Source organism: Barbus barbus, assembly GCF_936440315.1.
Source record: "Barbus barbus genome assembly, chromosome: 20".
Taxonomy (NCBI): Eukaryota; Metazoa; Chordata; class Actinopteri; order Cypriniformes; family Cyprinidae; genus Barbus; species Barbus barbus.
The window spans coordinates 6,484,771-6,500,247 of record NC_136748.1 but is presented as its reverse complement, the minus strand read 5'-3'; the positions used below and the strand labels follow the sequence as shown (position 1 = coordinate 6,500,247).

Sequence of the window (15,477 nt, the reverse complement as noted above, 5' to 3'; positions counted from 1 at the left end):
AGACATCTAGTTACGGTCTGGCCCCAATCCAAGTCTCCAGAAGCCCATGTTTATGTGATGGCAGAATAGGCAGATAAAGTTGTTTTTCACATGTGTGTTGTTTGCGCGGTGTGGTTAAGAGCCGGTATATTACAGGAAGTCAATAAGGATGAACAAAGTTCCTGTCGAGATTTCGGTAAAGTGTGTGGTAAATAAAGAGATTTCAGTTGGTTATGATGTTTTTAATGAACTTGGTAAATTATGTTGATAAAGATAAAACCTGAACAACTTTACTTGAGTACAATTATATAGGCTACTTCACGCAAAGTGATTACAAGCCAAAACAAACAAAAACAATCTGAACTGAACTGTTGGACAAAAGTCCATTATTTAATGGAGTAATGAATTACTTTAAATAATAATATTATGAATATTAAATAATTAAAAACGGATAATAAGTAATGTATTGCTAACAGATATTTGTTAAAAAGAAATAGATAATTGCTTCGATTATACTGCAATAAGAGTGTGCATGCTCTATTTCACAACTTGTACGTAACATTTACCCAAGTGTGTCTGACTGAGTCACCGTCTGTGTCGCAGGTTAAAGACAGACTGGCCTCACCTTAACTTCTCGCTTCCAGCGCCTCTATTGTTTAATGAGCAACAGTCATTTTCCCACAAACCAAATTCTGATACAAATGCTGTAACTTTCTTGTGGCAAAAAGGAAAAACAGCAGGTGTTCTGTGACATAGGCTGTGGTGCAAGCAGCTGTAAAAGTAAGACAAACAGCCTCAGCAACACTTGAGTACCAAAGTAATGCACTGTGGTCCACGGGGCGATACAGGAGCAAGTTCTATGGTAATTTAATTTTTTTGACAAAGTACCATGTTCTTCACATGGTAATTTGACAGTATAATGCCATTTAAATACCATGTTATTTGAATATGATAATTAATTTTGTACAAGAAAATAGTATTTCAGTCTTCCTACTTCTGAATTTCTTCTTTAATTCGAGTAATTGCATGTTCATATGCTGTTTCTTGGTAAGTATTTGTGAAAATTACAAGTATATCCTACACCATTTTTTATTTTATTTGTTTTGGTGCACCATAATAAACATAGAAACATACTTCAAGGATAAACAGAAATATTAAACTATGAATACTGTGAAACAGTGCCACAGTACTACTTTTTATGTATATGGTACAATGGTATTCTTTAAAGTATCTTTGAGTCCCATATGGTTAATCAAAATAGAAATCATTTATTGCGAAATGACGCTATTACCAGTAATAATACATCTATTACAAAAATGTCTCAGTTTGAACCAAAGATAAGTTGCCTGTGGTTTATTGTTATTATATACAGTATGCAGAGTTTGTGTGTGCCACATACACACTCTTGACTAACATCCCTTAGCAAGTGAAATTAGTGAAGGCTTCAGTGAAGGCAAGCTAATCGGTTCAAATTATAATCAGCAGGTGGCACTGTCTGGCTTCACCACAAACACACAGATGTTCCACACGAGACTCTGATTCTGATTCCGTTTGACTGTCACAAACACAAGCCACATAGAAAACTGGATTTTACACTTCAAAGCCATGCATAGCACTTTAATGGGAGAAATGTGTCAGCCACCCTTCAAAGACAGCCTGCTGAAAAACAAACATATACTTCCCATCAAAACTATTGCCTAATTGATGCAATCTCTTCTGTTCAAAGGCCATCATTGATGACTGGATTTTTAATCGTAACATATATGAGCAATTGGAATTTTTTCATGATGGGTAATTTGTTTTTGAACTTGGGGTTTGACAAAGAAAGAAATTATCACGATTTAGTGTAGTTATGTGTGGAAAGAAAAATGCTCGCTCTAGATTAGCATGGTTAAACACATCTATAAAGCAAAAAAACTAAACTTTTGTTTATCTTTATATACTATACCTGTGCCATTTTGAAATAATCACACTAATAATTTCCCAGGGTGATATATGAGTATGCAAGGTAAAGGCTTACTACCATTTTAAACAACTCCAAGTTTAGGCCACATTCCAGTCAAAAGGTTCACCTGAGCTGTAAATACTGCAGCCAAGATGACTGGGACACACTTGATGCCAAAAAAAACTTGCCGACGGCAAATGTGACCAGTGAGCAGTGAATCAGTTCCCTGGGGAAATATTAATAATAGACAGAGCCGGCAGAACAGAAGGCAGTTCCCCAAATCTGCCTTTGTCGGACCTTATTTTGTTCCTGCTGGAAGGACTAATTCCTTCCAGAGTTATTTTAAAATCTTAAAGTCTGCTTTCTGCATGTGGAATATGTTCCACTTTGAGTGTGAGAGTTTGTCACATGAGTATGAAATCATCATATAGCACGATATCTGAGGATTGAGCTTTAAGTTGATCATAGAGGGTGGACATTTGTTCATTATAAAATGCCATTCATGTAAATTTCACAATCCAAAATGCTTAAAAAAAACATTATGCATTAGACTGAATCAGAATCAGACATCGTACAGTATATCAATAGTCTGACTGCTTACATTTCCTAAATAAAAATGATTATTTTTTAAATAAAAATATTTCAGTCATAATTTTCATTAACTGTGTGTCATCTATTATGACTGAATCAATTAATTAAAATTAATTATGTAAATGAAATATTTGAAAAAAAGGCTGTTAAATATGTCCAATCAAATGCAAATGTATTGTGAAAAATGGTCTGCTAGAATGCATGGTTCTGGCACATGCAGTATGATTGCATGGCTCTCTATTGTTTTTTGTGTCACAGTAGATTTTGCTGCAATCACTTTTTGTTCTTCAGGACAGAGTAATGCATTACAAAGGCATTTTTGTCCCCACATTTTAAACATGTGGGATATATTTACCTTGAGCTCAGTTTCACTTATGACTCTGAAACACTGAAATCCTAAGTCAGTCATACAAGAGCCCACCACTACAACACTCACGTCTTCAGACATAACCTAACACACACACACACACACACACAATATTAATATTGAATATAAATATAAACAGAATAGATTGAATACAAAACTACAACATTATATAACTGAAACTCATTAATTTACATTATTTACAAAATGTTTAGAGAAACATTTAAATGGTTAAATATTGGTAGTTATGCTCTACATTGAGCGTGCCTGCACTAATGTGGATGATTATTTCAGGACTGGATCATGTGATTGACAACAACCATGGAAATCCTTCATTAATTCAATCCCTTGCATGTAGGCAAGGAGTGTTAATCTGCTCAAATCTCCCAGCAGGCCTCAGGGGACTGTAAAAGCCTGCCGCTGGCTTAGGGACAGCCTACATTTTCTCAAAATAACTACAGTCCAGGCAGCATTTTCTGCATAGATTCAAATCAGTTTTAATGGTTTGAATAGCTTGAAGTGTTTTTCTGTGTAGGCATGGCCCTTTGATAGATATGACCATCTCTGCACAAACAAAACAACATGACTGTTACATGTGAGAGACACTATTTAATCATTTATTATATGTATAGATTTATTAAAACAGCCTGCAGTCTCAAACTAGCTTTCTATGGAACGTCAAAGCAGCAATCTCTTCTTACGTCTATCTGACAGCATGTGACGAGACGAGCTTTTGAGCTGCCCCTCTTTTCTCCTGTCTTTAAAAACATCGTTTATGCTTTTAAAACATGCAGAAAAATAAACATCATGTACAAAATCCAGTTTCGTCTAATATAACATACTACTGACCATACGAATGCATTATTCACGTAGGCATTTCAAAAGATAGTTACTAAAATGATCAGGCATATTTCTAAACATTCATAAACAAGTCTCAAGAACAACAGCGGAAGTGGGGAATGAGTTCATGCTCGAGATTTGTGCTATATTTCATTTAAAAGGTACCGAAAAGTCGTGTATTACTTATAGAAATGTATTTTAGCGAAACGACTGCTTTGATAATAAAATAAACATTAGTCACTCGTTCATAATTCCTGATTAGCATGTTAGCCGGGCTGTTAGCATAGAGCTGCAGCTCCAAAACAAACTGAATAACAAACGAAATAATGTTCAAATTACAAAACAAACGCAAATTCTTCGATTCATTCATGCACATGGTCCAGCTCAGCGGCGGTAGTGGTGCTCATTTGTTTATTGGTGCAGTTGCTTGAAGGTATTGGTAAATATCAGAGTTTATAATGTATTCTAGAAATGTTGTTTTGACAGCTGAGGTGGATATATATGTTTTTTTCTCTTGACTTTTCTTGTAAAAGTAAATATCCACTCATTAATTAGTTTAAGCAAGGACATAGCCTATTCTGTTTTAATTTCTCCTCTTAATTACTGTGATAGCATAAGTACGTTACTCTTTAAAGGTTTTCCAAAAAAGTTCACGTTAATTAGGTTTTAAGTTGTAAAAGTACAATAGAGGTAGAAATATAATAAAGATACTGTCTAATGAAGAGAGAGGTTTTTATGGACGCTTACACTCTTGTTAGGACATCAGTGTTCAGAGGAACTACCAGAGATGATGGGAATAATTGATGCTTGTAAACATAGCTTAGAAACCTTATTTATACTTTTTGGACCATTTGCATCTGTGTTTTCCTGTTAAGGTGCCTGTTTCAATTAAATCTGGTTTCATAAGTCCAGCAATCATTGCAGTTAATATGATGATAATCGGTGACAAAGTGAGACGATGGATGGTGGACCTTGGATTCTTTAGAGTGCAAAAAACAAAAGAAAAGCCCATTTTCAGTGGCCTTGGTTCTGGAAGTATTAGTATGTATTCATTAAATCAAGTCTTAATTTAAAAAGATAAAAGCCTTGAACCAACCATGGATAAATATAAATTGATTATGTGTACATGTCATGTTTGTTACAAAATAATAGGAGTGTGGATGATATGGAGCTCTTTTTTTCAGTATTTGTTTGTTTCAGTAAATTAAAGGTTGTTTTTTTATGAAGCCAAACTATATAATAATACAAAATAATACTTGTACTTTATTATCATTATTAATTAAATAATATTATATTAAACATCATCTACTCTCGTTATTTGTATTATCCCTATAACAGTAATATATATCCAATTTAAGTTCAATTGACAGATGCTTTTTCAAAGTAATGGTGCAAAACACTGTGTTGTTATGAGAAGTGTAATATTATTTAGGTTTATTATGAAACGGTGGCAGGGAAGATTAGACTGTGGTGGTACTGATGAGAAACGAACATCTAAATTTCTGTATATTCACGGTGTCTTGTCACATTGACAGCGGCAGAGTTTGGAAGATGAACAGTCTCTCTCCAGAGGTGGCATTGAGCCGTATTTCTCCTGAGCTGCGGCCTTTACTCTGCTCTGTGGTGCGCAATGGACGGGTTGGTTTAGACTCATCCAGCTGTCTCCGGATCACTGACCTCAAGAGTGGGTGAGTGTTCGGGAAACTAAACAAAAGCATAACTTTTAGAGAACAGTGCATTTGTAAGTTCTCCAAGTTATGAAAATGACTAATATCTTGAACTGAAATAGCCTATTTTTTAATTAAAATCCTATCACAAATGCTTAATCAGAATTCCAGAAAGCAGAGGGGACTTTTCAGAATTGATCAATGAGGTTATTATAGGTCACTGCTTCTTTAAATACATAAATTAAAATATTACCAAAGCTTTAAGTGGAAAAACAACTAGCCTACAGCACAGTATCATGTAGTGAACGGCTGCAATGTTCCATCCTTTGTTGAGCTTTACAGTTCAGGGCCTTTAAGATGATTGCAAATCCTTTATAATATGTCTTAATTATTCAAACATTTGTTTATACCATATTCATCATCAGCCAAAACCTCAGCAGCTACACTCATAATAATTAAGATGTTTATTGTTTTAAGAAACTTCTTATGCTCACTGAGACTGCATTTATTTTTTAGCAAAAATACAAAATCCGTTCTATTTGTGAAATATTATTCAAATGTAAAAGAACTGTTTTGTTTTTTTAATATTTGAAATGTATGCTGAATTTTCAGCGACCTTTGCTTCAATCTTCAGTGTGACATCCTTAATAAATCTTTGGTGTTATATAACAAATATTTGTTGTTACTTTTAATTATTATTGGTGCTCAGTTATTAATAACGCTTCTTAATATTAATGTTGACTCTTTTTCTGCTTAATCTTTTTTTTTTTGGAAACCATGGTATTTTTTCAGGATTCTTTGGGGGGAGGGGGTATAGAAATCTTTTGTATCATATAAATATCTTTACTGTTACTTTTAATCAATTGAATGCATCCTTGCTGTATAAATGTATTTATTTATTGCTATTTTTCAGCTATTGAAGTGTCGTTTTTCCCCCTTTTCATTTAGCTGCACATCACTAATTCCTGGTCCATGCTGTGACAGATTTAAACTTCATATTCCATATGCTGGAGAGACTCTCAAATGTAAGTAGTTGATCTATGAGTATGAACAGATCAGAGGTCACTCATAACTATGTGAAAGTTGCTGATGTGTAATGAAAGTGGTTTGCTAGTGATATGTTCCTGCAGGCTACAAAGTTCTTGTCAGACATGCTAAAATAGTGCTGATTTAATGTGTAGTGATGCATATTTCAAACTGCAGTGTACAGTATAAATCATCTTATTGTTGTTCACTATATTACTTCCATGTACATAAAACTGTAGAAAGGATTGCATTGATTTGTAAAATACTGTAGAAGGCAAAACCTCATGGTAGCTTATATTTGGCTTCTGTTCAAAGAGGCTCTGTGTGTTTGTATTTTCTGACGTTATCATCAACTTCAGCTCTGGGATTTCTCATCAAAGTGCTAAAAGGTGATTGATTAAAACCTTATTAAAGCTGAGGTGGCAAACTCGTTAAACACCAATGATATGTTGTGTTTAATAAGGAAAGTTATTTGTAATCCAATGAGTTCATGAGAATCATTTTGTAATTTAACATCTTATTACTCATTACTCAAGGCAAAATCCCTTTATACTAAATAGTTCACCAAACATTACCTCATATAATTCCAAACTCACAACACTTTTGTGGAAAGCAAAAAAAAATATTTTGATGAATGTTTCAACCATTTTTGTTCATATTATTAAAGGTAGCATGGACCAAAAGGACAAAGGTAGTGTGAAATTGATCCATGCACCCCGGGTTATTATCATTTACCAAAACTAAAACCATAAAAAACATTACTTGGAATAAAATAAACATTTACTTAAAATATTAAAATAGCGTAGTTATCTTATTTCAGCTAGTTGCCAAGGTAATATTTATCATATTCTTTTAGTTTGTTGAAGTACTAAGAATTAAAACAAAATAAATTGACTCTTCGCAAAGACAACCCCCCCCCAGTTACTGTTGCTATGTCCGACAATCCATGCTGCTCTCACGTCACACATCATGTTTTCACAAAAAATACATTGCAGAGCTTTCAAATTTCATTATTTTTTAAGAAATTCAAAAAATAAATACCATTTTGTGGTTCTTTAAAGGGGTCATAAGATGCGATTTCAAGTTTTCCTTTCTCTTTGGAGTGTTACAAGCTGTTCGTGCATAGATAAGATCCCTAAAGTTGCAAAGACTAAAGTCTCAAACCCAAACTTTATAAAAGTTAAAACTCGTCCACGCCCCCCCCTAAAACGGATCATTCAAACACGCCCGCACATGTCCACGTCACGATGTGGAAATATTTGCGTAATGCCGCCCAAATGTTCACGCAGACAGAAGGCGTGGTTTCAGTAACCGCAGTAGTGTTGATTCAGCCATGTCAGGGAGACACTGTGTGTTTCTAGGCGAAAGCAAAAGCACTTTATTAGGCCTTCCGAAAGTAGATGCATTTAGGAATCATTGGGTAAGATTTGTTTACAACACAACAGCACAACCCAAATGTTCGAATTTGCGCAAGGCATTTTATGGACAACAGTTTCGTGAACCCAGGAGAGTACAAGGCTGGCTGTGTACAAAGGCTATTTCCAAAAAAAAAAAAAAAAAGGGTAAATTCCGACTTTGCTCTGACAAACTTCTGAATCAGCGACTGTAAGTATGTTTTGTTATTAGTTCAAGTATTTGCTATTGTATTCGCTTCGTGTGTGTGTGTGTGAGGGGAACAGGGTCACTCACATCACAGCGGAGTGTACAGCCCGTCAGAAATCGTCTTAACTGCTGCTTGTGTGCAAATACATACGAGCATCATCACTGTGTCTGTCACGCGACTTTGTTCCCCTTTCGGACTTGAACTGATAAAACTAACTTGAAAGCTGAAGCTCGCGATTATGGAAAGGGGCGTTGCATTTCTGACACGTGCTTGTGGTGTTCGGCCAATCACAATGCATTGGGTCAGCTGGCCAATCAGAGCAGACTGTGCTTGTCGGAAGGAGAGGCTTTGTAGAAAACGACGCATTTGAGAGAGGCGGGGCATAGAGGAACTACAATAATGTACAGTATTTGAAAAATAATGTGTTTTTTGAACATTAAAGCATGTCAACATATTCTGTTACACCAAATACACAAAATAATAAGACGTCAATCAGACGTCAATCAGAGATGGGCACAATTACATCAAAAAGTATAAAGTTACAAATTACATATACTTGCTCATCAAATGTATTTAAGTTAAAATACAAAATACTGGTGTGAGAAATGTATTTAATTAAAATACAAGTCATTTGTAATTTAAAAATACAATATTTACAAGCAATCAAGTGCAAGAGACAGTGTCATAATATTTAGGTACACCTATAAGAGAAAGATAATTGCTTTCCCCTCCTTGAACAACTTATTTATAAACAGCATTTTCTTTAACCCGAACGCTAGACAATATATCCAATATATTGATCCATATTTCTTCTAATTTCTGTTTACTTGAATACCATCAAGCTATTTTTTCATGTTTCTTTATCACTCCTTTATGGTTTCTTTATAAGCATGTCAAAAATTAAGCAGTCCTGCGAAACTGTATTGTCATACCACCTAATCCTACTCAAGAGGATGGTTCAAGCTATTTCACTGTCAACAGTAAAGATTAACTCCTGAAAATGTTGATATTTTGTTGTTAAAGGGCTCTATATAGAATACAGAAACCCTTGTTATTAGCGACACAGGTGGCCAGTTAAGTGAACAGTCAGCAACTTCTCTTGCACACACTCCATAGCAGGCCTAATGCCAGTGAGCAATGGCCAGTGGGATTTACTGACATCATGTTGACAGATGAGGTTCATTAAAATTACACTGCATTTTTGGATTTGCATTTTCAGTTTGTCTATAAATTTCAGACAAAATTTTAATTTGTCTATAGAAACAAGTAAGCTTGCTAACTTTTGCCAAGCAAGCTAATGTCATATTGCAGCTAGCAAGGAAAGTTCTAGAGCAGCTTTTTTTTCTGTCTTTCAGTGAGCAATATCTGATAGTATATATTTTAATGCATACTTAGCCAGTTTGCACTGAGCACCAAAAGAGTTTCTTTCACTTTTTCTTTCTGACGAATTAAAGGTTTATTTCACCCAAAAATGAAAATTCTGTCATTAATTGCTCACCCTTGTGTCATTTTACACCCATAAGACATTCTTTCATCTTCCAAACACAAATGAAGATCTTTTTGATGAAATCCGAGAGCTTTCCCTCCATAGGCAGCAATGCAACTTATACATTCAAAGCCCAGAACGGTAGGAAAGACATTGTTAAAGTACTCCATGTGACCTCAGTGGTTTAACCTCAATTTTATGTGACGTGAGTGCTTTGTTTGCACAATAAAGCATAATTTACAACTTTATGAAAATATTGATCTGCATTCTGTGTTCAAATGAGAGAAAACTAATTTGTGTTGTGTTGTGTTCATGCCATAAAAGACACACATCAACACAACACACATGAGTGAGTGTTCACTAGAGTACCACAACACGTGTTTGGATAATATTTTCAGAAATAAAGTGGTAAATTACGTTTTTGCGCAAAAAAAGCACTGAAGTCACTTAATAAAATTGGATTACTTAATGACATGGATTACTTGATGATGTCTTTCCTACCTTGTAGGGCTGCACAATTAATCAAATTTCTAATCGCGATTACGATTATGGATATCACGATTACATAATCGTTCAAAGCCACGATTACAAAATAAATAAACAATTAAAAATGCCCAATTGCATTATTCTGTGTGCTTAAGAGATGTTTGCATCGCGGGGTTTAACAAACTCAAACACACCAGATAAAAGACATTTTAACTGATAGTCGTTGTCACTCTATTGTGCATGATAGATATGTTAAACGCCAAACGCGTCAAAAGCAGAACAAAATAGCGCTGAGTTCTCCAGAACAAATCACGTCTCTTTAATTTAAACTAGTTTAAAGCCAAATAAATCGGAGCTGTTATTCTCATCAACACTGATGCAGAAACAGTGCAACAACGATCCAGTTAGAAGACGTTTCAATCCACAAATCACCCACATTTACCATAGTTTTACTGTAGTAACACGGTAACTACTAATGGTAAGGTGGCAGAAAAGTAGGATATTCTTATTGAGTATTATTATATTATTAATATACTAAATATGTTAAAGGAGTAATGGAATATAATTGCATTATTTTGTTAATTATTCTATCAGCTGATGTGGATTTGTAATTGACTGAATGTCTTTAGGCTACTGTTCTTCAATGCAAACCATATAGTTAGGCTACGTTTTTACCATGATAATGAGGTGCTGTACTTTTGGTTATGTATAAAAGATGAGGCTGTTACAGTTTTCACAACGGTACTGTCAAATGTACATCTGCATTCCAACTCAAAAGCAATAAAAGTTCAGGAAGAGTGTTTTCAGCCTTTTTTTAAATATACAGGTCCTTCTCAAAAAATTAGCATATTGTGATAAAGTTCATTATTTTCTGTAATGTACTGATAAACATTAGACTTTCATATATTTTAGATTCATTACAACACAACTGAAGTAGTTCAAGCCTTTTATTGTTTTAATATTGATGATTTTGGCATACAGCTCATGAAAACCCAAAATTCCTATCTCAAAAATTTAGCATATCATGGAAAGGTTCTCTAAACGAGCTATTAACCTAATCATCTGAATCAACTAATTAACTCTAAACACCTGCAAAAGATTCCTGAGGCTTTTAAAAACTCCCAGCCTGGTTCATTACTCAAAACCGCAATCATGGGTAAGACTGCCGACCTGACTGCTGTCCAGAAGGCCATCATTGACACCCTCAAGCAAGAGGGTAAGACACAGAAAGAAATTTCTGAACGAATAGGCTGTTCCCAGAGTGCCGTATCAAGGCACCTCAGTGGGAAGTCTGTGGGAAGGAAAAAGTGTGGCAGAAAACGCAGCACAACGAGAAGAGGTGACCGGACCCTGAGGAAGATTGTGGAGAAGGACCGATTCCAGACCTTGGGGGACCTGCGGAAGCAGTGGACTGAGTCTGGAGTAGAAACATCCAGAGCCACCGTGTACAGGCGTGTGCAGGAAATGGGCTACAGGTGCCGCATTCCCCAGGTCAAGCCACTTTTGAACCAGAAACAGCGGCAGAAGCGCCTGACCTGGGCTACAGAGAAGCAGCACTGGACTGTTGCTCAGTGGTCCAAAGTACTTTTTTCGGATGAAAGCAAATTTTGCATGTCATTCGGAAATCAAGGTGCCAGAGTCTGGAGGAAGACTGGGGAGAGGGAAATGCAAAAATGCCTGAAGTCCAGTGTCCAGTGATGCTGGTGTTGGTCCACTGTGTTTTATCAAGGGCAGGGTCAATGCAGCTAGCTATCAGGAGATTTTGGAGCACTTCATGCTTCCATCTGCTGAAAAGCTTTATGGAGATGAAGATTTCATTTTTCAGCACGACCTGGCACCTGCTCACAGTGCCAAAACCACTGGTAAATGGTTTACTGACCATGGTATTACTGTGCTCAATTGGCCTGCCAACTCTCCTGACCTGAACCCCATAGAGAATCTGTGGGATATTGTGAAGAGAAAGTTGAGAGACGCAAGACCCAACACTCTGGATGAGCTTAAGGCCACTATCGAAGCATCCTGGGCCTCCATAACACCTCAGCAGTGCCACAGGCTGATTGCCTCCATGCCACGCCGCATTGAAGCAGTCATTTCTGCAAAAGGATTCCCGACCAAGTATTGAGTGCATAACTGAACATAATTATTTGAAGGTTGACTTTTTTTGTATTAAAAACACTTTTCTTTTATTGGTCGGATGAAATATGCTAATTTTTTGAGAGGAATTTTGGGTTTTCATGAGCTGTATGCCAAAATCATCAATATTAAAACAATAAAAGGCTTGAACTATTTCAGTTGTGTTGTAATGAATCTAAAATATATGAAAGTCTAATGTTTATCAGTACATTACAGAAAATAATGAACTTTATCACAATATGCTAATTTTTTTAGAAGGACCTGTATATTTTATATAAAAATATGGCATGCAGCTTCAAACAATGGCATAAATCTGTTCAAAATAATCGTTATTAATAATCGCAATTACAATCTCAAGGGAATAATCGACAATTATGATTTTTGTCATAATCGTGCAGCCTTACTTGAATGTGTAAGTTGCATGACTGACTGTAGAGGGATAGAAAGCTCTCAGATTTCATCAAAAATATCTTAATTTATGTTCCAAAGATGTTCCATGTCATTCCACTCCTGTAAGGTCTTATAGGGGGGTGGTGAACTAAGCCGGATCCAACAGGATGTCATATGATTCACTTGCATCTAGCCAAAAACTATGATAGGCTATTAGCTGGCAGTACTATTAACACAGGTGAAGAAAGAGCTTTATTGCTAGGTATGTTTACTCATACAAGGAATTTGTTATGGGGACAGAGGCTTCCACAGCACAAACGTAATGACAGTGACAAGACAAGGCACAGATAATAAAAATAGAATAAGGAAATAAGTAAGGAATAAACTATTTTAATGCACGACGTGGAGGCCAAGAATAGTGTTGTGTTTTCTTTGTGAAGAACGATATTGTATTATCTGAGAATAAAATGAACTACTTGATTATGCATTTTGGGTATTTCAAATACAAAATACTCTCTCAAAGTATTTAATTACAAATTACATTTTTTTTTTTTTTTTTTTGTCCAGCAAAATACAAATTACAAAATACGTATTTAGTACTTAAATACATATTTCAAAAACATTTAATTAAAATACTGCCCATCTCTGTCGTCAATACACAAAATGTTTAAAGTTTAAGTCCACCCACATTAATTTACTCTCCTGTGTGGCAAAATGGTGGATTTGGCGTTATGATTGGTCAGATTGCCTGTCAGTCAAGCTCCCTGCAAAGGGTCAATTAAACAAATTTTGGTGAGAATATAATAGAAACTCGCTGACATGAGCATCACAGCTTAATGTGGGTTCTCAGGCCTTGAAGTTCTTACCTTTTGTTTAGGGGTGCTCCGTTCAGTATTTTTGATGCCGATCACCGATTGCCAATCCCAGAAAGCAGTATCTAATCCGTTACGATGAGCGTGGAATAAATACGCACTGCAAACGGATGTGAACCGGGCCTTATGTGTGTGTGCAAGCGCTGAATGGTTTAAACACTGGCAAGAATTAAAAAGAAATGCAATTTATAAACTATGACGACGCGACCCTGCCTCTATTGTGCAAGTGACAGTTCCTGTCAACTGTTCAACTCGCTTATAGTGCAGACGCGATTTGATTTGAAGCCGTTTGCGCATTTTGAGTGAGAAAGAGAGCGTGCGTGGTGATTCACTCGTGCTTTTTGTGAAATTACGTCTCACATAAGGTTTTCAAATTACTTTGTAAGTTATTTAATGAAGAAAGACAAAGACTGAGACGGTGCGCTGCATGTTGTGCCAAATTTCTCACAGCAGGAGCGTCTTCAGCTTGAGATCGTTTTTTTGAGATCTGCCTTTTTAGAGACCGCCGATCAAACATCCCCAAGCGTTTATCGGCCGATAGTGATCAGTAGCCAACCAATCGGAGCACCCCTGCTTTTGTTTATTTTGTAATAGACTGTAATTGTTTTGTGCCTAGCTAGCCTTTATTCAAGGGAAATTCACATAGAAACCTGAGGGCAAGTTTTGGTCCTCCTTTTCTCATAAACCAATAGAACTACATACTTTAAAGGGTTGTGGAATGCAGCCAATTACTGAACTTTTTGCAAATGTTAGACTAATAAAACCGTATTACACCGATTCTTCAAGACTTCGTATTGGTGGTGCACTGAGCACAATTCTTTCAATTTGGAAACGAGCTTCTGAGAAGGGCTTTTAGAGGTTTTGTCTGAAATGCTTTCAAGTACCACAGCTCAGTGATGTTTAATGAGGTTGGATAGTAATTATAACTCGGCAGTGATCTTAATTGGGAGTTCCTGTTATAGCTCTGAGTCATGACACACTCAAACACTCAAGCAGTTTTTCACGGAGGCCACATTTGAACAAATTTCTTGGAGCTGGAATTGATCATGCAGTCTGAGAGTGAGAAATCAAGGTTACTCAGTGAGGCTTTTTTTTCTTTTGGAGATGCATGGCCATCGACTTATTTGTAATATTTTGTTGCAATGTGTGGCTGTTTAGAAGATTTAAAAGAAAAACTATGGGTTGGTTAATGAAGAAGTTTGGTCGTTGGTCATTTTGGGGGCATTGGTACATGCCTGAGGCAGTGCTTTTAGTTGTGCATTATCAGAGAATAATAATGTTACATTTTTGCATTAGCGACCTTTACTGAATGTCAGAGCTCAAGTGCAAATTGAAATGGAAAATCAAATTTAGTACTAAAAATGGAGGCGTAGCGGAACGATGCCCTTCTTAACACTGTGTCACAATAAATCATAGTAATCAGTATTTGAATTACATCTGTATTCTCACGCCTAATAATAACACTTGCTCCACTGCTCAGGAACAGGAAGAAGTCCATTAAATATTTTATTGACAATATTCTTTTTTTTTCATGAATTAAAATAATTGTCATTTTTTTCTTGGTATTGTTCAGATAGAAATAGGTTTGATTGATTTTCTTGGAAAGCTGATGCATTCACATATCCATTATTCATAATATCTATTTTGTTCGAAACACATTCAACTTTTTTTGCTTCTAAATAATCAAGAATGAGTTGAGAATCAAGTTGAGAGTTGGATCTGCTTCCTCGGTTGGATTTTGCAACTGCCAGTGGCTGACAGCTGAAAAGTGACTCAAGACCTTTTCATAACTCATCGCCTTTGTTTTGCCAATGACTTGCCAAAGGATTCCAGACCTATGCAAATTATGAGAGAATCTTTCAGAAACTCTCTATCGTATGATTTTTTTTAAGCATCTGTTTTAGAAATGTCACAGTCCGTCTGCTGTGGAGATGTGTTGTCCCAACATCAGTGGAATTAATTTTCTATATATAATTTTTTTTTATTTAGAGTTGCTTACTTGGAGCTACTCCAGAATCAGGAGAAACAGGAAAGGGAAAAAAAGTAAATTTCTTAACTGTTGCCTGCTTCCATTCCTAGGTGGTTCATTGTGTTG

The 15,477-nt window shown here is 35.9% G+C and overlaps 1 protein-coding gene and 1 pseudogene across 2 annotated transcripts in view; one reads left to right on the top strand and one right to left on the bottom strand.

Annotated features, from left to right (window-relative positions):
* The window catches only part of LOC306885929 (ribokinase-like), a 41,723-nt pseudogene extending 38,760 nt beyond the window's left edge, over window positions 1–2,963 (bottom strand). The window contains exon 1 of the transcript in view: window positions 2,905–2,963. The product of the transcript in view is annotated as a ribokinase-like (transcript). The remainder of the gene's footprint in view (window positions 1–2,904) is intronic.
* Window positions 2,964–3,798: 835 nt separating this feature from the next.
* Window positions 3,799–15,477, top strand: part of LOC306886578 (BRISC and BRCA1-A complex member 2) — a 90,859-nt gene continuing 79,180 nt past the window's right edge. Inside the window, exons 1-3 of the mRNA XM_079443788.1 lie at window positions 3,799–3,880; window positions 5,255–5,407; window positions 6,335–6,411. Of these exons, the coding sequence (XP_079299914.1) occupies window positions 5,271–5,407; window positions 6,335–6,411 (214 nt within the window). The 5' untranslated portion in view covers window positions 3,799–3,880; window positions 5,255–5,270. The remainder of the gene's footprint in view (window positions 3,881–5,254; window positions 5,408–6,334; window positions 6,412–15,477) is intronic.